The 24672-nt window shown below is 37.8% G+C and overlaps 3 protein-coding genes across 3 annotated transcripts; all 3 read right to left on the bottom strand.

The window, feature by feature from the left end:
- Positions 1 to 7: 7 nt before the first annotated feature.
- On the bottom strand, positions 8 to 5254 carry LOC143446214 (DNA topoisomerase 3-beta-1-like). Its single transcript, XM_076945754.1, has 15 exons — positions 5066 to 5254; positions 4698 to 4866; positions 4482 to 4602; positions 4160 to 4342; positions 3901 to 4082; positions 3569 to 3755; positions 2970 to 3204; positions 2313 to 2473; positions 1869 to 2127; positions 1637 to 1735; positions 1414 to 1561; positions 1052 to 1218; positions 659 to 918; positions 415 to 520; positions 8 to 266 (listed from the first exon to the last, which is right to left on the bottom strand). Exons 1-15 carry the CDS (start codon positions 5190 to 5192, stop codon positions 94 to 96), a joined length of 2577 nt encoding a protein of 858 aa, XP_076801869.1. The 5' UTR covers positions 5193 to 5254; the 3' UTR covers positions 8 to 93.
- A 328-nt stretch (positions 5255 to 5582) lies between these two features.
- On the bottom strand, positions 5583 to 6639 carry LOC143446215 (jmjC domain-containing protein 8-like). The gene has a single exon (XM_076945755.1). The coding sequence runs from the start codon at positions 6450 to 6452 to the stop codon at positions 5583 to 5585; it is 870 nt and encodes a 289-aa protein (XP_076801870.1). The 5' UTR covers positions 6453 to 6639.
- Positions 6640 to 8985: 2346 nt separating this feature from the next.
- LOC143446034 (TNF receptor-associated factor 4-like) lies at positions 8986 to 24451 on the bottom strand. Its single transcript, XM_076945481.1, has 7 exons — positions 24180 to 24451; positions 15934 to 15985; positions 12216 to 12320; positions 11959 to 12114; positions 11596 to 11763; positions 11295 to 11450; positions 8986 to 10248 (listed from the first exon to the last, which is right to left on the bottom strand). The coding sequence occupies exons 1-7, from the start codon at positions 24320 to 24322 to the stop codon at positions 9622 to 9624; spliced, it is 1407 nt and encodes a 468-aa protein (XP_076801596.1). The 5' UTR covers positions 24323 to 24451; the 3' UTR covers positions 8986 to 9621.
- Positions 24452 to 24672: the final 221 nt, after the last annotated feature.

The following is a 24672-nucleotide window of genomic DNA, read 5'->3' on the forward strand; positions in this document are numbered from 1 at the left end:
GTGCGTGCAAAGGAAATATGCTTTTAATTCAAACCTCACTTCACATGGCAGAGATGAAGTTTCACCACTTAGTGATCATATTAATGGGCGTAATCACACAAAATATGCAGCTAATTGAGACATTTTATCCTTTGGGACCCTTTTCCCACGACCCCTTGACCTTCCTCGTCCACGCCCTCTTGTGGAGAAGGGTTTCCGTTTTACAGTCAACCTTGCTTGTTTTAATTTTATCAAGCCAGAGAATATTGGGTCACAAAATACACAACCTGGAAATAACGAATATAAATTTATGTGAACAGCAAGAAAACGCACAAGCTGAGATACTTCTACCACATGGATACTACTTTTGCAGTTTCAAAAGGTGTGGCATATCTAATCCTTTTTGGTCACTTTTACGAACATACGGCAAATCACCTGTGTGTTTCGTTTCATTCTTTTCAAGGGGAGTTTTTTCTTTGTGAAAATCAACGATTAGTTCATACGCAGCACATTTTTCACATGCGTCTTCAGAAACTGAGATCTGAAAAAAAAGATCTAACTTTGTCAAAACTTAGCTAACTTTACAAAAGCCCCACTGAACAAAATCTAAAGCTTTGTAATAAATCAATACAATTGATCATACCACTAATGGTCGTGCTAAAACTAACAAATGTATCACCCTGTGTGCATCTTGAAATAGCGTCACCACGGTAGAGCATCTGTTGTCGTTACAAGCAAGTTTCCATTTCGGTGCTGAGGTTGGGTCCAGCACTAAAATTCCGTTCTCGCAGCTTATACACGGCGAGACACCTAATGTGGAGCGTGAGTGAATGCATCCTGGATGTGTGCATGAGTTACATCCGGACCCTTTTCTCATGTCTCTGAATGGCGGATGGTTGTAGCAGTATGGACACAACAAATAACTTTTGCCTTGTGAACCTTAAGCAGAAAATTTAACCACTTAAACTTAAAAGCTTTTAATTTTACACATCGGTTTATGATACATGACAATTACAGTAACAGGATACGTAGAGCATTATTCCATCACAAAGGCTTTAGCACGTGTTCTCACCCGTTGAACAGACAAGAAGTTCAAAGTCATCTAGTGGACACTTCAACTCTTTGTACATTTTGACATTAGTCTTAGCTGGAAGGTCATACGTATCGTCACATGTACTGCAATAGAGCCTGGGTGGTGCTGCAGTAATATGCTTCATATATCTCCTACACTTCCCACATCTGAGTATATCATTACGATTTAAGGCTTCTACTGTATACCACATGCCAAAGTTAAATTCTGGAAGAATCCATTTCAAAGATAATGCTACCAAAGGCGTTAAAAAAATGATTTACTAGTAAAATTAAAATGAAGGAAGACATCCAGATAAAATTGGTTAAATTAGTTATTAGAGGTTAAAATTAATTTAGACATACCTTGACAATGGTTTGCCACTCTGCGATAGTGGTGTGAACGTGACTTCAAACAACCTATCCATTGACAAAACATTTTGGACAAAGAAAAGAAATTTTTGCTGGAATATTGTGACTGCGTGCTTTGTGACGTCTTTGTGCTCAGCTTTACCTGAAACAAGATTAGCGTCAAGTTGGAAATTATCTGCTGTAACACTAACTATACATTTTGCAGATAGTGGCAGACCTAAAGCTATTAAATTTAACTGCTTTTCAACTGCAGATCTCATTGTTGGGAGGGCAAGGTCGGCATCAATTTTCTTATATCCATGAACCAACATAATTCCTGTAAAATAACTGGAAAGATAAAGACCAATAGCAAAAATTTTACACCAAAACTAATGTTTGTGTACTACCCATGGTCAAAATGCTATATTTAAAATATTTAATTTAGCCTAACGCTTTGAGATTGTACTTGCCTAAATTGGTAGGCTGCAGTCGGCGACCAGAGACAACAGTCACATAATTCCTTTGCCCAATGTTATTGATATGAGTGGATATACTGGCATCTGTTCCAATACCATGCTTTTCCATCAGCGTTATTAATTCACTCTCTGTCAGATAATCAGGTGGTCCTGTCTTCCTTTCAACCAATGCAACTTTTTCAATAGCACACTTCTTTCCTTCTTGAAGGTTTGGAAGTGTTTGTGAGTCGTCGATAGACATCCATGGCATAATCTTGAAAAAGTGTTAAAAATCAAAGATAATGAACGTTTACAATCTCAAAACATTCGCTGTTGATTCCAAGTTATTTAACGAACTTCCACAACATAAGTAAATACTACGATAATATAGTAATTGTAAAATTAATAACAAAAGCTTTATCTACCAATGCAACATCTAAATCACAATTCTCAACTCACCTCTGTAAATCCTGGTTCAAGAGGTGAATTTCCTGTGCAAGAAAATTTTTCCTCCCCAATAAGAAAAACAATCTCCTTATGTAAATATTTGCAGTCTGGGCTCAAAGTGGCAAGAAAATGGCGAACTATATATTCGTATAACCGCCAGTTGTCAAAAGAACCTGTCAGTTGCCATAAGTCATCAGTTTTCACAAATTTAAATAACACCACTAGCAACATACTTTAATTTACACTAATCTTTAGGGACATGGTGAATCGAACTCGGATATTAAGCACGAATATTGACCATTATTGTCATTTTCACAAATCCAAATGTTGAAAGAAAATTCAGACAAAATCTTTTATTTTGCGGAAAGAAATCAACAGAAAAACGTTCAAGTTTTAAGTTGTATGACCAAAAGACAGTGGTAGCAAAACTTATTAGTAATTAGTAAAAACAGATAAGAACAGATTCCTTATATTCACAAACAAGGTAAAGAATTTAAGCATGATTCTCTTGCTCATGTTTAAGCGAAATAAGCAAAGTTATCAAATTCGATTTGGATTCACACAAATATCAACTATTTATATTTTGATGTTTCTGAATCTTTTTCAAGTTAGCAACTTAACACATCCCTACTAATCCTGATATACAAGAGGTAAAATTTGTAGACAAACCAATTTCTTGTTCTGTAGCATTCCTCATCGGTGTAATAGGGGGATGGTCTCCAACATCTGTCCCCTTACGGGGTTTTGAATATCCGATATCAATCAATTTTTTCACGTAGCTACCCCACAAATTGCCAGATGCAAGCTGGTTCAGACTTGAACGAAATTCAAAGTTCTCAGGATAATGTGTTGTCTCAGTTCGAGGGTAACTGATATAACCTCTGGTGTATAGACTCTCAGCAGCCTAAAGACAATGAATTGTGTAAAAGTTGGTTGAGACAGATGTGACGTAAAACAAAGGCAAGAGAAAGGTCGGTCAAGCACTTCAAGCCGGTTTACGCACGTACAAAGATAAGAAAAGTTAAATAGTTTCTTGGATTTTCAGGAATAGAAGGAAGTTTACTCGTTTGCACACTGATACAGTCAATAGTGAATATTTACTTTGACTGCTGTAAACCACAGCTTAATTTTCTTTGCTATGCTACACATCGTGAAAATCACCTTTAATAGTAAAATTCAACCTATACGCGATGACTAAAAACCAAATTGGTTAATCACATGCAATGTCTTCATAAACTGCGTAATTGTAGTAATATAACACCGCATACCTGCATGGTCTGTTGGGGACCAATATTTAAAGACGAGCTAGCCACTCTCAGCATTTCTACTGTATTTAAAGCTTGTGGCCTCTGCTTAACCTTTTCCTTTGTTTTTATGCTTTGCACAATGGCCAATTTATTATCTTTGACCTTGTTAAGGTAATGGATGGCCACTTGCTGGTCAAATAACCTCACCCTTAAAAAATATTCGATTACAGTTAGAAAAATATCTTAAATATAATAAAAACATGCATAAACGGAGAGCCCTAATCGGTACTTGGATGCAATAGCAATTGTAGATCATGCAAATTACCAAAAAAAAATTGCAAAATCTTCTCTACCTGGACCAATTTAAATTGAACGTCGGCTCATCGTTTGAACCTTTAACTTCGACATCCAACTGCCAATATGTTTCCGGCTTGAAAGATTGAATTTTATCATGCCTTTCTACGCAGAATCCGAGAGTTGGCGTTTGGCAAGGTCCATATGATATCAGTGAACTATCTAGATTTCCATATTTTCCCTGCAGGTTGCAGGTACCATTAAACAAATAGCAGCACAGAACAGCTGTTTCTTAAACACAAAGCAGCTTATTTTTACCTGAAAATATTTCGTTTGAAATCGTGTGAACGCACAGCCAACTCGTAAGTCTAATTCCTGTCGAGCTTCAACACAAAGAGATTCATTCTCGTTTGGCTCGCCGAGCGAATTCATGGCAGCATGAATGTCCTTATCAGTGATTGAACTGAACTGTGCTCTATACACTACTCTTCCTTTATTGTTCTGGAACAGCACATCAGCAATGTCTTAGTACATTGAATTATGTTGAAGTTGACAGGAGTGGTTACACTAAGTAGTTCTAAGTGGTCACAGGATCACAGGATCACTAGATCACTAAGTGGTTACAGGAGCAACAACACACCTGTCTTTTCATTACAGGCATCACGATGTCCAAGACTTCAAAGCAAATGTTTTCACCTTCTTTGTCACAATCGAGCCACAAGACTACAATGTCAGAATCCTTCGCTTCTTTCTCTAGAAATCTGAAATGTGCAACAATTTTGACTTAAAATAGGGCAAATTACCCTTAAACAAAAATTGTGTTATTTTAGTGCAGTGGAAAGCAACCAAAACCAACTTGGGGATGTTTAGCTTTGGATTTGCTTCTTTTTTAAATGTTGGTGCATGAAACAGTTCACTGGGGTCAACTTTTTCCCAGTTGTTATATTTTCCTTCAAAATCTATGCACATCACATGACCACACACTGATGTGACCTTGAAATGTGCACTTTGTCCTTGAAAATCACCTAAACCGAAAAACAACTATCAGCTACTGAAGTTATGAGATCATTTTCAAAACATCCCATACGCGGTTTTATCAACAATATTGACCAAATAAAAACTAAATGCTAATATTTATGCATGTAATCATGTACCCATACAGAATTATTTTCCCATATATTGATAACCACCAAAATGATTCAAGTCAAACCCCACATCACTCACCCGGGTATTCATGAACTGAGCAAGCACTACTCAAACCTTTTCTTGTATTGCAGGAATTTCTTGAAAGGATTTTAGCAATGGAGGCTGCCAAGGATGGCTTTTCAGCCACCATGAGCACGGTTTTCATTGTTACAGATTTGTCTTTTACACAATCCTTATTGTTTTAATGTAGAAATATCAGGTTGTTTGCTCTACCAACATCAAAAATTTTAGCTCTGGCGAAAATTACCAACACCAAAACATTAACAGAGAAAAATTAACAATAAAGATTAACATAGAACTTTGAGTAGTAATGTAATACATTCAAGGCCTAATATATTATCAAAAGAAATAGGATAATACAATTTACTGCAAATGATATTTAAGCACAGAATATAATACTTAGGAACAACATAAAATTTTTTTAAATTTCGATAAATAACAGCAATTTTAAAGGAAGCGTTTATTTCACCGCCTCGACCGGCCAGTTACCAGCAGCAATTTTAAATCTACCATAGCAGACCTATATGAATAACAATTAACCTAGAAATGTTGACATAAAAACAGATGCTTCCACGTTTAACGTGGCGTGCCACCATTTATCTGGGAAATATATTATTTCTCCTGGCTTCAACACACATTCATATATTTTCTCTGATGCATTTACATGTTGATAATCTTCTAATAACCATCTCAATGTTGTTTTGTTTGGATCGAAATGTGGTTTATTTTCAAATGGCAACAAGAACCACCGTTTGCTACCATGTATCACTTCAGCAAAACCAGGTCCGTGAAAATGAAATGGCACACCAGTACCAGCGCCAGCAATACCGAAACTCAATGCAGCTGATTTAAAAGGCAATTCATAGGGAGGGATCACATATTGATCAAACAAATCACCCCATTCAGAATAGTCGTGATTTCCAAAGAAATACAAAGTATCTTGTCCTGATTTGTTGAAATCTTGAGGTCTTAAAACTCTTTCAACATATTCTCCAAATTTCATCTCAACTTCGTCATATGAGTGCGTGTTTGCAGTGCTTAAGGTAACTGTCTTGTGTCCATAATCATCAATAAGCCTCTGCTTCTCACAGAGACTTTGAAACAAGGAATTGTCTGTAATGTTGGTAAAAACAACTGGTTCTTTGTACGCATATGTGTCAAGGAATTCTAATTGAGAGATTTTCCCTATTTTTACGATATTGCATATGTCCGAGTGCGTGGTCACAGTGGAGGTCGACTGGCCAGGCAACTGCCAACTTTTTTCAAAGCAAGACCACGCAGAAGGGTCACCTTTCTTTTCACATGAACCTGCTAAACCTTCCGCAGATATTTCACTCAAGACCCGAACAATGAGAGGTTGTACAATAACACTCACATATACTGCGTATAATGAAAAATACATCATTCCAACACTAATCACTTATCGCTTTGCAACCAGTAGCGATATATTAACAATATGTATTTTCGCGCAATTTTTTCTTTTGATTTAACTCATATTAGATTTGATAAAATTACAATTTTTGATTGGTTTTTACATGATGACGTTTACTATCATTGTAGGTGTTTTCCCTTATCCAAACTATACGTTCTCATCGATAATTTATAATACAGTAACTGTAAAGAAAAGAATAATTTTCTAAAGTAGAGGAAAGTCAGGCAAAACGGACGCCTTAAAGGAAAAAAAATTATCTCGGATTTTAACGCGACTTAAAACAATAAGTTTCAGATTGGATAGAACTGTGATAGAATTACAATCTCTAAATAACCGCACTAATAGAAGAACATCCTATGCAAAAATTAACCTTCGAAGTGTATGAGGAAGTGGTCAATTTTGCACCTTTAGCGGGCCCCTTTCAGGCATAATTTTCCCCAATAAAGTTAATACCATCTAAAAAAATTAATTTATTAAATGAAGTTAATGTCTTCATTATTTCTTAACGGTATACTACTCCTTATCTCTGAACAATATTTCTATGACACGAGCTAAAAGTAAAATCTAACTCCAGTCTTGGAAAATTAGAAGACTGCATATCTGCATATTCACGCCGAAGCTTCCTGGGCAGAAAAGTGATGTATCTCCAAAACAGTGGCGGCGCTGCAGTTCGTCGTTATTTTTTAAAACACATGACCCGTTTTGCTTCACTTTCTCCTACATAAAATTATTGAAAACATTAATTTCTTATTTTACAAAAGCTTATTGATCGTACAGTATAACACAATTTTTGCAACAAAAAGCCTAAAATAAAATAGTGCTATATAACTTTAAGCACTAACTGTTTTCTCACTCATTTTCTGGTTATCAAATTGTCTACTGTAGGGGAAGGTGGTGTAAAGCGGACCAACGGGGTAAAGTGGCACACCCCTCTTATTTTCTTAATAAAGTTTTTTAACCACACGGACACCACTAAGTTTAGTGAAGCATGACATAAAGTGGTTGCAGACGCCATTATTCGAGGTTACGTGGAAAAGAAGGCAAGAAAAGGCACGGAATTCGTTTTTTGTACTCTCTGATCTATTGAAAGGTATGTCTTGTAACTTAGATTTTATTTTACATGCATAAGGTAGAAGTTTGGTTGAATGGTAGAAAGGAGTTTTACTGTATCACGTACGCATTACATAGGTTCATTCCGCTTACTGAGTACTGACTAGCCAAAATTTGGCCAACAGTCAAAATAATAGTAACCAAGGGGTGGGGGTAAAGTGGACCCCGTCGTTAACTTTTTCTTCTTTATAGTTTCATGACCGAATTAGGTGATGTTTATCTTGTAATCCTGTTTTGTAGAATGCCTCGTAACCGCCAAAGGACATCAACTCAACAATCTTGGACCGAAGAGGCTATGACTGTCGCCATTCGGGCAGTAAATGAAAAGAGAATGGGCTACCATAAAGCAAGCAAAGAGTATGGAGTTCCCAAAATGACACTCATAAGAAGGGTCCAAGGAGATAATATTAATGCTACTGGGAGCAAAAAGGAACTTGGAAGGTTTCATTCCACATTTTCCGAAGCCCAAGAAAAAGAGTTAGTTGCACATGTGCTCGAACTTGAGCGGCGATTCTTTGGGGTCACCAGGAAACATCTCCAATCACTTGCATTTGAATTGGCAGAAAAAATCATATTAAGCACAGGTTCAACATGGAAAAGAGACTTGCTGGTGCTGATTGGGTAAGTGGATTTCTTCAACGCAATCCACAATAAAGCCTTCGCACCCCAGAGCCTACGTCTGCTGCTCGTGCTCCAAATGCATGCGATGGGCGCATGAAGCCTGCTCAGGGTGTAATGAAGAGGATGACAACTTTATTTGTGAATTATGTTTTTAAAAATTGATGGTGAACTGCGATTACTTTCATAACTACTTCGCTTATGATGACAATTTGTAAATAAATTGATTGTGATGTGGAAAAATTGCCTTGTTTACTCAAAACTTACGGTACTCCACTTTACCCCACACATGTGGGGTAAAGTGGACTATTGGAGGTGCTTTTAAATCAAAAAAATTTTATGTAAGAAAGCAAGCAATCAATAAAAGGGCACTTCAAAAATTAGCGAAATACCTTAGAGTTAACTCTCAAAACAAACAAGTCAAATGTTTTGGTGAAATCAGTGAATTGTAACGATTAAGCCTTAGGTGGTCCGCTTTACACCACCTTCCCCTACTATAGATCTTGTATCTGCATGTACAGTACCATAGAATGGAAAATTTGAAATCGTTAATATCTGGAAAAATCGTATTATTCCCACAGCCTTAACGACAAGAACAAATATATGAAAATAATGGAATAAATATATTTCCAAACTGCAGTGTAAAACGATCAACATAAGTTTAACACGTAACAGCGCATGTGGCAAATCTGACTCGTGTTTAGCCCTTAGCCGTTATAAAATAACTTGTTCTTTTTCCCTTTTTAGGATTTGACGTACTTGTTAGCACTAAGTGCCGTTGCAAGATTCTCAACAAACGTTTATTGCGAGATACAATAATTAATAATTGTCTACGGACACAAAAAAAGAATTTCGAAACAGCATGAGCGACGACAAAAAGGGGTCTCGTAGAGAAAAGACCATTAGTAGAGAATACAACTCCTTGTAAGGGTCATACTGAAGCAAGTGGAGGTGTCGGGTAGAACTATTGATCGCTAATATGACTCTGCAGTTTACGTAACCAAAACAACGAAAACAAACAACAGAAAGCGAAATGGAAATAAAACGATAGGACATTGTGAAAGTGTAGAAATACAAGAAAAAAATGTACCCAGCACAAAATTTCTAGCACCACCAATCATAAGAATATAAAGTACATTACGTTACGCAGATCGAATGTGGTAAATAAAAACTTAAAGCGAAATAAAAGCAATTAAGCGAAAAATGAAACACAACATCGATGATTTAAATAGATAGGGAAATGCTTCCTCATTTTAAAGGATCAATTTATATCAAATCTTGGTTATTTAGAGAAAACTGTTAAAGAAAAAGTTGTCTTAGGCTAAGGATTATTTAAGACTGTAGATCCTATGTGATGAATAATAACGGTTCAACTGTTACCTAGCGACCAAGATTTAAAATGGGCAAATTGCCATTAAGGTATGACGATACGTGACGTGTCCACAGTGGCCTTAATGAAAAGAGCGTTGCCTTTTAAGTAGTTATTGTCTTTTAGCTCTTTGTGTGAAACGAATTTCGGGTAACCGAAACCAAGAGTAGAATCGTTTGCTGAATCTAAGCTTGGTTGTTGAAAGTTTTTCCAGGTCGGGTCGGGCGTAAACCGTACGCTTATATGACTCCGTTTCGAAGACAATGGGTCACCCTGGTCCAGTATGTTGAAAGTGATATCATGCGAGAAAGGCCACTCCAGCAACGAGTCATAGTCTCCCGCCAACACCCGGATGTAGAGGGACATGTGGGAATTCAAACCGCTTCCGTTTCCGTTCAAAAAGGCGGAAAGCTGCAGTTTGTAACCGTACCGGTGCGTGTAGAACGGCGGGCTCTTGCATTCTATAATTTGATCGCTTTGAGCGGCTTTCAGCTTCTTCGAGTAGTCGTTTATCCGCCACAAGAGGGTGCCGTTCTGGTGTATCGATAAGTCGTTCACTTGTTTTTGCAGCTCAAGGATTTGTTGTTTCTGCGTCTTGACAAGCTCAAACATGCTTTTAATGTGGGTCGCGTTTGCTTCCGTTAGATGGCGGTCGAGGTGATATCTTGGACACTGTAAAAGAAAACATTGTCAAAACATGTAACATGACATGACACTCCTGCTACGTTATCATAAACCTTGCAATGTTCATACATTAGCAGTAAATCGGCTTCAATTGGATAACATATACGTGGGCGAGAAGAACATACGAAGAATAAGCCATTCAAAAATTCATGTTTTGATAAGTTTTACTCGTATTTTGAGCAAATATTGAGAAGGGTGTGAAATCAGGTTAATTTTGTGAAAAATTTTTTCTGTTGATTAGAGCTCTCAACAATTACATGTTCAAGCCAAGCGAAAAGTGTGGGAAAGTTTTGACTCCAAACAAACACAAACCACTAATCGGCTGCTTAAATCAAAAATTTAACCTGATTCGCATGTGTGTCGATGTATGAATAACTACACCTACCGTAGCTATTGCGTTAGTGACAATAAATGTTAGTTTTTATCAACGGTTTGAAATAAGTGGTAGCAATAGAGCGTGCCAGGTTTCGCTGCTGAAACATTAGATGTGAACTGCGGCCACGGACAGTTGCAAATAAAACTTTACATGAAGACTTAAATCATCGTGAGAAAGTTTGCTTGTGGTTGGGGCAAGTCACATTATCTTGATGATAACACATCACACGTAATAAAAGTGAACATTGTTCGATACATTCGTGGGTAGCGCATGATGAAAAATGCGATGTAATAGCTTCTTCTAGAGATATATTTTGACAGCGGTTTGACGTTGGGCATGAAGAGTTTATTTTTCCAGGCTATAAATTACTGGTAGTAATGGGTAGTTTCCGTTATAGAGCCCTCTTCAGGGAAAGCGGTCTATAAAATTAATGCCTCTTTCGGGCAATTGGCAGAGAGAAAACTGACGGGGCGGGAGAATCAAAAACAAAGGTTGCCAGAACATTACTGAGTCACAGTAGGGAAAAGGAGAGCGGGCAAAAGCAAATATCCATCACAGAAAAACATTCCTGGTTTTTGTTTGTTTAAGTAACCCCGGCGGACGACTTTTCTAAACAATTGAATCACGGAACGTTCTTAAGCGCTTACAATTTACTTACCCTGTGCTTACAGCCAGCCTCTTTGAACGGACAGGGGGTTAATGCGGATTTACATTGTTCCTTTAAGTGCATTTCGAGCTCTTCACGAGGAATCTTTAATACGTCACAACGATTGGGGCAGCCAACGGGGTATCTTGGGCAGTTACCGTGATGGGTCTGTAAAAAAAATTATATTAAAAACTTATTTTGTTACTACAAAAACCACCATTGTTTTTACGCACATAAAGCAACTACCGGGGTAAAGAGAACGCCCTTGACTTTCAGACTTTGGGAAATGAGTTATAAGTGCGAGTGAGCTTACCTGAAGAATATCGTAGCTGAAATCCTTAGAGCAGTGTGTGCATTTTGTCGGTCGCTTTGGACAATCGCCTGTAGAGTGCCGGTTCAAATATTTTCGTAACATTTTTGCCCCGCACTTATTTTCACAGTGAACAGTTTCCATGGGGCAGGAGCCGTCATGCTCTTCCATCTGTCAAACATGAAGTCGCGTTGGTTTATGTGAGTAATTCTTAATCAGAAATGTTGTTGAGCTACAACACTTAACTAAAATCATGAAAATTGATCGCAAATATTATATGGTTAATTAATCATAGTTAATCAGTAAATGGAATAGAGTGTAACACAACATGCGCTTAAATTGCTTCACTTCTACAAGCCCATATACCTGTTCCCCAGTAAAGTCCTTTGCGCAGAAGTCACAAGTCACTCTCCTTTTCAAACATTCGAATTCGAGGTGATCGGCCAAATTCATGGCCCGGAGTCTGACTCCACACCGATTGGGACAATCTCTTTCGCTGTGGGTGCATTTATCTAAGTGTGCCTGTGAAAATATGAACACATGAGACTGAATTTGTGTTCGAATTCAAGCCGGTTGTCCATGATTTAAATGTGTCGTTGCTTGAAGGTAGTTCAGCAAATTACCTTAAGGTTGTGAAGTTTTCCGGTCCACTTGCACCCAGTCGGATAGTTACTGCAGTGCGTAGTAAGCGACATTATGTCAGTTTCCAAATCCGGATCTGGGTATATCTGTAAAACGATAGGCCTGTTAACGCTATCTTCGTTTTCGGCTGCCGATAGCGTTTTCCTCATTGAAATACGACTAAGGGTATCTATATCAATGCATATGACCTATATATTTTATATTTTTCCAAGTGAAACAAAGCTAATATGTTGAAATATTGGGACAAACGTTGGTATTGTGAAAACGCTGTAAATGTCTTGTTCTTAGCTGCCAGCAAGAAATAAAACATATTTATCGGTTATTTGCATTATCTAAGCATTAGACCAATAGACTTCAGCCGATTGCTGAAGTTGGTTAATGTACAAAAATATGCCCAGCGGACCTATTTTACTACAAAATCTTCATTTAAAATTTGGAACCAAGTGCTAAAGCTAGCGCTAGCAAACGCAACATGTCAAACATATGAATATTAAAGCACGTAAGGATTTTCCCGGAACACACCAAGCGGTGTTAATAGCTGTCACGGCTGTCACTTATAAATGGATGAGCTGTTGTACCAGTCATTCACAGCGTGCCAAGCAGGAGGCCGAGGCATCGATTCTTAGCTTAGCAGGCCTCTAAGGAATAAGTTTTCCTTATTACCACGTCTAAGTCGTTTATAAGATCGATAAATCGGAAATGAATAAAACAATTCTATTATACGAGCCTTTTTACAAGTTTCGATTAAACGTGACATCTGCTCTACACCTAAGTATAGCATCTCCTGTATGGCAAATGTCGATACGATTGACACGATTTTGTCGTACTTTTATTAGCGTCCTAATGACAGCACGGCTGCAAGAATTGGGCGACTTTTATTACCGGTATATTGTTATACGTCGCATATCGCGTTCCCCACTACACTTAAATTTTATTAGATTGAACTGCACTTCATCATAGTGAAATTAGTGCTATGTTGCTTTCACAGTACAACCAATACGAAAAACAGCTGTTGTCGGATATTTTTTGCGGGTAACTTTATCCTGTTTATTTGGTTATAAAACACTTTTATGAGAGCGGGGCTCCATTGCACCATTCCCTCGTCAATTGCGAAAGAACGGATTATTTTGTGAAGTGTGAGAGGAAACCGTCATTACCAAATCAGTATTTCAATTCTATAAACACAGGTAGTGTGAATAACAAAATAGATTAATCCCGCACTTACACGAGCATGTTTTTCGTTACAAACAACTCGGTAATTTCCAAAGTCCGGTGTAAGTCATAGAAAATGATAATAATTTTGCTCAAGAAATATGCACGCTTATCTAAGCCCTGTATCAAGGGAAGCCCGAGCCGAAGGAGCCCGAGGGAAGGTAAGAAGCAGGGAAAATTGCCTTTTCATGCGCAAAACCTGCCTACAAAAGCTATTACAAGTGTTGTTGCAACGCCCACGTAACACCCTTCGTTGCATGACGTAAAGACTGAAGAATGTCTAAACTATAGACTTGTACCCAAGTGCGGGTCTAGACTTGTCGGTAGCTGACATTTTCGGTCAGCACAATTGGTGGCAAAAGGAGAGTTTTAGTTTTTATTTTGTTGCAGATACCTGTTCGATTTTCAAGTGTGGCTGCCAGGTGCGGTATTATTGCTTGCAAAGAAATTCGCAAAATTGGTCAAGTATATAGCGTACTATCCATAGATGAACAAGAAAAAGTGGAATTTTTGCAAAAAAACGTTATGCAAATATTATCATTTACGTTGCATATGTTGCGTTCTAATTTAATCAATTGTTTAATTCAATTGATGCAATTCAATTCAATTTATGCAAAACGAAATTGTCACTCTCTCCATTTTATATCAACGCTTTTGCTGCAAATTCGTAAAATTCCTGAAAACCTTGACCGTGTAATCGAATATAATAACAACTTTCTAACAAGGTTTGACGTGTGCTTGACTTGAATTCCATATTCGGCTGCGTAAACTTATGTACAGTCATCACATCGAGTTGAGGAAACCTGTTTTATCATTATCATTGGCCGATGCTATTTTTATGCTGCTATTTTCGAATTCTTTTAGAGCAACGTTTTCAACTTCAAAAGTATCGTTTATTTTAGAATAAAAAAAGCAACTTCACTACTAGGTTATACTTAGCTAGCATCATACTCTAATTGAGCTGCTTCGTTTAATTTGATACACCTCCATAACCACTTCCACTGACCATTAAATTTCTATTTAAGGGGAAGTTTTAAAGGTGCTGTAGTAAGAGTTTGTGATCATCTTTCAGTTAGACCATAAAATATGTAATTATATTAACCCCATATTGTACGAAATACGCGTCGTGGTAACTGAGGTATCACGTAACCTTTACACTGAATGCTTTAATCGACATTCAGTACCGAATTAAGGCGGTAAAGCTCACAACAAAACATAGAAAAAACACCACGTGGAGTTGCGTTTAGGCCTTTTTGCCTTTGCAGATTATTAGGGTAAAGCCGGAAACTTGAATGTAACCTACAACATGAGGAGTCGATTTCACGTCAAGGGTGAAAAGTCTAAAATCCAGAATGGGGCCTCGTTATCGTGGGAGTCGATACCAGTCAAGCGTGCATGTGCAAATACTCTCGGCTTCGAACCGAATAATTTACATGCCTTCTATTGCTTGAGGAACGGCAAGCTTACCAAAGAACAAAAGTATTTCAGAAATCACAGACATGCCAACAAGGATACTGAATTGGAAATGTCAGACGTAAAATTACTCTTTCGAAACCTGGTTTTCTACTAATGGACTGGGTAGGAATTAGGCTATAGGGTTGCTAGTTTTGAGCGGGCATATTACTGGTTGGTAGATGAAGTTTAACCTAGCTAACTGTTAACAAATGAAGCTTATAACTAATTTCCAGTTCCTCCCAAACACACAAACCGAAACAACAAATTGCCAACGATTTATATATGCGGGATGCTCCTATACAGTTGCACTTTGCAGTTGCAAAATGCGATGTTGGACTTTAAGATGATGGTGGGCCTACAACACGATTTGATGATGGACTTGGCCATGTAACGGTTTCTGCACAACTCCGAATCGATCCGAGCGGAAAAGCATTGGGAAAATGCAAAATTAACCACGCAACGACGGTCTTGCCGGAAAGAGATAGCAATACAATTTGTCTTGTTTTGATCAGGTATTTGTTTTCAGGTCTGTCTCAAGTTTAAAGATAACTTAAAACGCTACCTTTGTGACTGAAGGTACCGCAAACACGATAATTAGCTTGCAGTAAATAGAAACCGGTTGAAAGATAACATCAGTCGGAAAACTGGCATTTTAAGGCAGTTTGGCTTACGACCTATATGGCCTTAATCAACGTACTAGTCAGCAAACCTGCGGAATGCACACAACCGTTGCGCATGCAGAGATTTAACATACGAAGCTGGGAGATTTGGATTGATTGATTGATTGTAAGCCTTGAATTTTAACATTAACAAAATCTTTCAGAGCATCTGGCTTAAGCTTCTTACGCGATAGACTTAAGGTTGTAGCCTATAACGAACCACATTTGTTTATCTTTAAAAATAAGGTTGTCTTTGTGTTTCGTCAATAATGACGCAAATTTGCAAGCGAAATCAGGGTATAACGATCGTGATGACGTCACAATTAAATTGTTAAAAAACTAAAATCGTGACCGATCAAGCGTGGTTTCTTACCTTGGCGTAGTCGAGCGAAAGATGGTCCACGGGACAACTGAAGACTCCTTCCCTGCAACGAAAAAAGAAAATTAAGTTTATCGAACATACCATCAGTTGCAAAACAACGATTATTCGTGTTCGCACAACGCAAAGAATGCGAACTCCCATGACACTTGTGCATTTCGTGGCCAATCGAACGTAAAGTAACTTTCCCAAAAGTGTTTCTCCCGGATTTTTGCATCGTAAATCATCGCCCTTTCATTTTGTTGTTTGAACCCGATCCTATAATGCACAACAAACCCGCCGAAGCGTCTCCAGTGAATCAGACCCGATGGAATTAGTGACAAGACTTGTGGCGGACGTAAGGTACCGGCTAAGCGCCCTATATTTGCCCGATTAGCCTCAGGTCGAGTTCAAGTACACTTGTCAGTCAAGTTAGCAAAGCACTACTCGACTTTGTCTCACACTCTCGCGCTTCAAGATCCGATGAAATAATCGCTTCGCGTAACAGTTACTAAACTTTATTTCCCACACTATATTATCCATCCTGATTTGACTCATTACACAGAACGTGTGGGTTGATTTATTGCGGTATTGCTCCAGTGATTTCACCTAAAAAACGTATGACGTCTGCATGAATGACGTATGTATAACAGACAGTCACTTAGACCAGGGTTTCCCCAACTGGGGTTCGTGTTGACTGCACTGGGGGTCCAGACTTGCCGTAGAGTCTGAAAACGAGCTTGCTTGTCACTAATTGTTCTGAGAATTGATAAATTGTGCAGCAAAAAGCAACCTCATCCAACGCATTGATGTTGTCAGTGTTGTTAATAAACATGATTTAGTGTTATATATTTTTGGGTTTGTATTATCTTTCCTCGATGGTTAGGCAGAAAAATTGAAACGATATAAGATTGAGGTCCAAGAAAAAAAGATTTATAAATAGGGGTCTGTGAACCAAAAAGTTTGGGACACCCTGACTTAGACAGAATAACTAGCCAAAAATAACGACTTGGCAGGTAGATATACTCGTTCTACGGTACGTTTAACAAGTAGTAGATTGACTTAATTGAAACGAGTGCACGAAATAAAATCGAACGCTTGTCTGAACTCTGAACACTTTGTCTGATCAAGCAAATGGGCTGTAAATGCCGAAAAATTAGATTTTTCCGCGAAATCAAAGCGAAAGGCAACTGTCGTCTTTTTGATTAAGTGTATTTTTCCGATTTGCAGCTGTACATTTGGGTTTCGACGACAAGTCTTGTTAGAATTTAAATGTACTTAAACTTCCATTTGCAAATGTAAGTAGCGTAAAGTAAGGTAAAAGCTATAGGTTGCCAGCTGCGTAACATACTCAGTCCATTAGTAAACCATACTTGCTTCTCAGAATTTATTAGAACAACAGCAAAAACGACCCAACTTCGCTCTGGTAGCTGATAGGACCAAGATTTTGCTCAAAACATGTAAATATTTGAGTCAAGGTCAGACGATTGTGGTCTGGCTTTTATTTCGACGCAGAGCTTTAGAATGACTGATGTTTAGACACAAAACACGACTGAATAAACATACCGACTATTACGGTGTTATACAGAGGCGGTCTGCGTTAAACAAATTAGTGTCTGCACAAAGAAAATGTCGTTAATCAACGCCTTCTTTGGTTTGGTTGAGCGGGAAAATCCATATAGCGGTGATATCACAAACAATATGAAGGCAAGTTCAGCAAATTCCGCCACCATTCAATTATGCCTTTCTACGAGTTATTATTTCTGCATAAACGTGAAAAAGTTTAATTACAAAACGCTTGCGGTCGGCCAACCTTTTCATATGCCGACAAAAAGCGCTTGAAATACCATCCATATAATAGTGATTAACTGATTATTATAATCCAGGTATGCTTCGTTGAAGCAAAAACTTTCAAACGTGTTTAATGATAAACGTTTAATACAGAAGGAATTAAAAATGTTGGTATCAAGCTCTCAATGCGCTTCTGTGGGAAAATAAACAGAAACAATTTCAATTTCTTAATGGTAACTTTTAAGCTGACAAACAATACACCAATACAGTGATGAATAAATTGTAAATACATTAAAGCACTCATCAATATTTAAATTTTCTTAAATATATAACTGTTGCGTTTCAGTTTTAATTTGCTATAGAAAATGTATTATAACACGCCTTAAGGCTTCAAATTAATTCCATTTCAATAACAGGTGACCATCGATTAATGCTATAACGTTGGTGGTACCCAGTAATTTTATTAATGTCACTTACAATTTATGTTAACCGCCAGCAAAATTATACTTTTGTATAAATATAATAACCATTTAAAGACATGGCTGATCAAAAAGGTTAAATCTGCGGAAATTGTGGCGGTTACTTTACAAAACTTTAATGTCCCGTTATACGAGCGCGGTTAATTAAAACATGACGTCATTTCGCTTTACTTTAGCAACAAAAGTTGTAACAGAATCATTACGTCACTAGCTTCAAAGGCCAAGCCGAGAACGTCGTAAACCCCTATTATCAAAGATACCCCATCCAGAGCTGGTATTGGTCTCAGCAAGGGAGCCATTTATTACAAGTGCTAGCCACAAAAGATGCCTTATTGACCACAAACAGAGGCACGGAAAGATCCAACTGAGTATAAACATGGTGGAAATCACCTGTTGCGCCTGTTACACTTGAGCAAGCTCGGGTTGTAGCGTAATAGAATGTTTCATTATTTTGTTAGTCAAACGTAACACGAAACTGTTTTCCAATGTGTTTTTATTTATGAGAAAAATATGTTTTTTATGCGCCACCCCATAATCATATCCCGTGTTTCTTGAACCAAATGGACTTGATACGACGTCATTAATAAAAGTCGAAAGTTACATCATAGCTTTCATCGAAAAGGTCGCGACTATGGGATAAAAGTCGGGTAATTAGCGCGCTGACATGCAGGCATCAGAAAGTATACGATACTCCCTATAATTAAAGGCTGATGAAGGATATACAACGTTTCGTCCTCGGTATAAATACGTATTCACCGCTTTTAGAGATGATCGTAAGTTTTTACAACTTATTATGATATTCTATGTATCCCGCCCACAGTCAGTAAGCGACTATTGTTTTATTGAAGTCGTGCTTTTCTGAATTAAAATCATAAGTGGAACGCGTCAAACGTATATTAATGGTCATTCATCGTTCATTATCGGCGATAATAATCCGTAACTGACGATGAATCCGTGCAACTGTAATTAAGAAATAAGCACACTATGAGAATTTTACATGCATTACATTACAAGCGGCGATTTTAAGCGGATTTCCGCGACGATTGCTTCCCAGCATTTTCAAAATCGACTGGTCGATCTCCACTCACTTAACCAGCCCGTGACTTATAAGCTAAGCTCCACCGAATCCAGCACGATGCCCCGTGTACGTGCCCAAGTTATGACAGCTGATCTCACGATTACACTTTATTCAATAAAATAATAAGTTAAAGTATATGGAAACGTATTCACGAAAGTGTGGTTATTTTTTTTATCATTTTCTAAAGTAAACACAACGGGGCGGATTACGTCAAATCGGCTTTTCAAATTGCTTATTGTGCTCCTACGTGGAACAATGGGAAGTTTAGCTGGACTTTCTATAGACGACTGGTGCGGTGATGGGCTGTATGTCTTTTCTGAATATATCACGAAAAGCCGCAGATGTTGTGACGATATATTGTGATTTATCCACTGAAAGAGATAAATATTCTTCCGTTTCTGAACCTACTTCCCTTTAATTTAAAAACACTTCAAAGGAACACATCTGGCGTTCAGGGTTGGTGCACAGTTACATGCCATATATGTACATCTGTTTACAACTTGTCACTCTATAATTCGCAATCGAACTAACGAAACCTAACACCGATTGGCGGCAGGATTGGTGGATGTAGGAACGACGGAAACTTAATACATCAATTCATGGTTGATACGCATCTTAGGAGAACATTTTTCGAGCCAAAGTGACATTCTCTTTGCCAGGACGCCAAAATGACGTTGCTTGTATATCGATGGCGACAAAAAATCGAAGCATTTACGTCAGACGAAGAATTTTCGTCATTTAGCATTGTTTGGCGAGAAGATTGAAACAAAAAGTTTTTGTAAGGAAATACCACAGACTGACCACTATAAAATGACTCCGCCGTTAACTCGGACGTCGAAATACAGGTATAACATTGAATGTTCAATGGATGACGTCATCTTGTGTCATTACGGTGTATTTTTAACTCCGGATGTGAGCGAAGGCTCAAGAATCGAAGAGAAAGTTGAAGCCGAAATACCGCAGAAATACTTTAATTGTCTACTCGGTATTAAGCCAACAATTAAAACCAGCCTTAACCTTTTCTTTCGTTATTGTTTTAATAACATAAAGAAAGATTGTTAAACCATAAGACGGCAGAAAATGTCGTCAGATTTTGGCAATCGGCGGTTCTGGTCTGACCTTAAGCGTCACCATTCAATCCAAGACGTGAGTATAGCTTAATTACAGAGTATGCGGCATATGGTGGTAATGCTAAGCCTAACTGAATAACCACACAGCCGGCTTCTCTTAATAACCATACAGCCGCTTTTCTTGTTTTCTTGCTGGTGGTCTTTGCAGCAATAATAATTATCAATCAACAAACGCCACGAAACACGTTGAATTTGCGCTTTTGTGGGAAAAATCACTGTGAATAATTGTTATAATAAAACTTGAGGCTAAATCAGGGCCCCAGTGGAATTTATCGCCAACACGATAACCGCACATTAGTTATGTTTAAAAAAAGTTTTCTTCTAACCGCAACATTCGAACAATCTGACATAAAATGCTCCCCTTTGTATTACTATACCTCGTGAGAAATTGAAAAACTGATTCATATGACGACGCAAATAGATTATTTGCCAATGTGAAAGCCTGGTAATTCTGCGAAGAAGATGTTGTACGCCATGTTATTCTCATATGCTTATTTGTTAAGGAGCAGATAACTTTATCAAAACACATTTAGCGCGGTTTGTTTAATATGATAAGGAGCGAACAACGGAGATTATTTAGTGCTACGCTCGTGTTAAACAAATTCTTGTTACCGGCAAACATACACCCGCCGGCCAAAACTTAACCGATAACATTACGACTGCTAATCAAAGCGCCTGTCAAAATCATGGTGATGACAGAAGTTATTTCTCAACCAGAGATGAAAAGTAAAGTTTGGTTGCGTTATTTTTTAATTAGTCATTACTCCGTACTGGTTTGTTCTTCACTGTGACGCATCATAATATTTTCTCGATACCAGCTTAAAACATGATTTTGTAGTTAGAAAAAGTAGGTTAATAAAAATAGTAAGTAGTAGTGTAGGCGTTTCCATTCTGAGAAGTTCCGGCCCTATAAATATTTTTTATAAATAATCTTACATATGTTCTTCGCTTGTAGGAAACCGACTTTTCACTTTTTACCGTGGTAACGGTAAATAAAACATAGATGACGTAATGTTTACTAAACGAAGCAGTGATAAGTATTCATCCGTAATTTTGTTTACTCAAATACAATTGTACAAATGACTGTTTGATACGGCTCGTTTAGGATGAAGTGCAATTTGCGTTATAGCTACTTTGCAAAATTTAGGTCAAACCATTACGTCTTACTTGGCTTAGTGTAACCGTTAAGAAACCACTTTGCTTCTCAACATTGTAAATAACTGTTTTCACCCCTAGCGTGTGTAGAGTATAGTCTAAACGCTGCACACGAATATACTTACGCTAATATACGGCTCTGCATCCGTGGTTAAAAACACTCGAATGCATTTCGTGTCTTAATTCTTTGTGTTAAGTACGCTTAAGCTGCTGTGAGAGTGCTCTAAGCACAACAATGAATGAATACTCGAAGTGGATAATTAGAAGAGAGCGTATTCTTTTATGATGTTAGTCACCACCAATGCTCAACGGCCAAGAGTTGGTCGAGTCCCATTCACGCAGTTTGCAATAATTGACCGTTTGGAAAAGGTAAAATTACACAAAATCACCAACTACAGCAGGAGTGGCACATGATGGGCCACTTATTAACTGACGCCAACGTGCTTGTATACGGACTGCAAAATTCGCTTATACTCCTCTGTTTAGTCATTAAGCACTGTAGCTTTCGCCGCAAAAAAAAGCTTTTTACTTTACAAGTAAACCTGTAAAAGAACACATTTTACCACAACATTTCAACGCTTCATTTGAAATTTATAAACTATCACTTAAAGATAAAGGATCGTAATTGTTCACAGTTTACGTGTTTATCTGAAGTGTCAAAGGAGCAAAAATGAGTAATGCTTAGTTTATTTTAGCAAATTGAGATTGACCATTGCAGACAAAGGGCATGAGATAAACTGGTTCTATTTGATACCAGCCAACAGTGAAGCTTTTTGATCCTCTGACAGGATTTTTACTCGATGTGAAATGAAATCGAACACCGTGCGAGAGCAAGTGGCGTCCAGCAAAGCAATACTTGCCACAACTTCAATCAAACGACTTTGTAAAGCGCATAAATACCAAATGGTGAAATTCGCTAATGTAGCGTTGCACATTTTCAAACAGATTAAACAAACGTTTGCGAATAAAACGGCATCTTTATGGGAAACGAGCCTATACATAACCAACAGAAATTCAAACCACAAACCAATAACAAAGAATACCGGGCGATTGGTTCAAATAAAAACCTTTCTGTGGGGTTTTAATGAAATCCGCTTAAATCCCGCCAATAGCTTTTGAGTTATGTATTTTTAAAGTTTAGAAGTAAGTTATTTAACTCGACTGGGCGAATACCACGCATTATGAATAATGTGGTAAATTACTAACACTCGCCAACAGCATTGTTTATCTAGCAAGGCTAACCACAATGGACAACTATGCCAAATATTCAGGGATTAATATTTAATAGAAAAACATTTTCCTACGTCATTGTTTGAAGTGGTTGTCTAAAGATCAAGTCAAACGACAACGGAGATGCGGTAGATAGGGCAACGGGTTGGGAATTACATGACACTTTCAATTACTTTAGAACTATACCTTCCAGGTATTTTCGTGCTCCTTGCATAAATATTTTACAACGGCTAACGACCGTAAAATCTAAAACTTAAAAAGTTTCAACAATCATCAGCAAAATTTCCTCAGCTGAAAACAAAACATTGCAACATGCTTTATGCTTATTGAGACCAACTGCACAAGCTATCGGATAAAAAATAGCAAGCTTAGACCATCTCTGCCTTAGCAGAGCAAAGCAAACCACAGTAAAGGTCAGTAAAGCAAAGGCTTAACTTTAAGATGGCAGATTGCTTTCTGCTGTTGCAATTATTTTAAGTGGTGCAGCTTCTATTGTGACAAGTGCCCCAGGCGTTACTAACGCAAGCTACGACATCGCACTAAAAGTTGGCATGTTACAGTAAGTTTTGCAGCGGACTTACAGGGAATTGCCGTTTTGGCTTGGGAGTTGGGATACTTTTTGTATCAATTTATTAACACCGTTCGTTAGCTTATAACCTCGGCATCCGGATACCGGACGCGCAATACCGGATTACCAGAAACCATTTAACAACCAGCCAAAAGCACTTTTCGCGTAAAAACATCATTCTGTAGTTACATACAAGGTAAATACAAATAATAGCCGCATTGATTGGTTGTACTTGTGACCATTAAGGCTTTGACGCATTCCACTCTTTTATAAGAATATTGATTTTTGAGGGTTTACTTTTCCGCGAAATTACAAGTGTACAAGCCAAGCTGTATCCGGCGTAAAGCCGTAAAACGTCAGAATTAACATTAGAATCACAATTAACGTCAGAATGTGTAGGCGCCATGTTATCTCCTGTAGTTATTTTGTTCGTATTTGTTAAAGTTTAACTAGTGCGTTAAACTTTAAACCGTATGTTAACATAATGAACGTTACTTTGCGTCATACTTTGCTTGAAACTAACTTGCTCGCAGCAACAATAGTCCAGAAGGACAGTTCGTAAAGCAAAACTCGTACAAGCGGACAGTAACCCCATCACCACCTTTAGGAAATCGAATATATTTGAATTGTATAAATTTGATACAATGAAGTCGGGCTAACCAACTAATGGCAAATACCCGACATCCGATAAACTGTTTATGTGATTTGTTCCGGATGATCAGCAATCTTTGAGTTGTTTAAACCATTCATCACAAATTAAAACTAATATTTACCGTATAGACTACATCTAGATATGAGAAAATTGGCCTAAAAAGACTAACACAACTCACCCCAAATAATCTTGTAAACATGTATCACAGTATCGGTGCCGACATGCTGTTATCTGTACAGGGTCCCTCATAGGCAGATGGCAAAGTGGACACTGGTGACGCTTTCTTACTTTATCAACAAATTTCGTTTGATAGCCAGGCATGGTCTGTGGTAAAAGTCTCGGCAGTCTACAGTAATTAAACTCTACCACTTTCTGAGGATTTGAATGGCACGTTGACTTATAATTCGTTATGTCAAATTTTTCTTAGTAACTGAGGTGATAAAAAATAACAAACGTTAAGCAGCAAATCCTAACAGCTGAAATTAACTTGAAAAGCCTACAGTATTTAAGTGTTTCCCTGTACAGCTTTAAAGCGATTAACCTATACCAAGCAAATCTGAGGGTTAATTCATCGCAACAGGAAATTTAAGGTCAGGCCATAGAATAACCCCCTTCTTGTTAAGCGATTAACAATCTGACAGTCTGACAAGATTATAAACAAGTAAACTTCT

This window comes from Clavelina lepadiformis, chromosome 2 (genome assembly GCF_947623445.1).
Source record: "Clavelina lepadiformis chromosome 2, kaClaLepa1.1, whole genome shotgun sequence".
Lineage (NCBI taxonomy): Eukaryota > Metazoa > Chordata > Ascidiacea > Aplousobranchia > Clavelinidae > Clavelina > Clavelina lepadiformis.

Excerpts from the sequence above, each read along its gene's own strand:
- LOC143446214 (XM_076945754.1), bottom strand. The coding sequence starts at position 5,192 with ATGAAAACCGTGCTCATGGTGGCTGAAAAGCCATCCTTGGCAGCCTCC. Across the intron at positions 4,343-4,481 it reads TGCCTGTAATGAAAAGACAG|AACAATAAAGGAAGAGTAGT; the intron begins GTGTGTTGTTGC and ends GTGCTGTTCCAG. Across the intron at positions 1,736-1,868 it reads ACTGCAGCCTACCAATTTAG|GAATTATGTTGGTTCATGGA; the intron begins GCAAGTACAATC and ends GTTATTTTACAG.
- LOC143446215 (XM_076945755.1), bottom strand. The coding sequence starts at position 6,452 with ATGATGTATTTTTCATTATACGCAGTATATGTGAGTGTTATTGTACAA.
- LOC143446034 (XM_076945481.1), bottom strand. The coding sequence starts at position 24,322 with ATGCCTGGCTATCAAACGAAATTTGTTGATAAAGTAAGAAAGCGTCAC. Across the intron at positions 12,115-12,215 it reads GAAAACTTCACAACCTTAAG|GCACACTTAGATAAATGCAC; the intron begins GTAATTTGCTGA and ends ATATTTTCACAG. Across the intron at positions 11,451-11,595 it reads TCAGCTACGATATTCTTCAG|ACCCATCACGGTAACTGCCC; the intron begins GTAAGCTCACTC and ends TTTTTTTTACAG.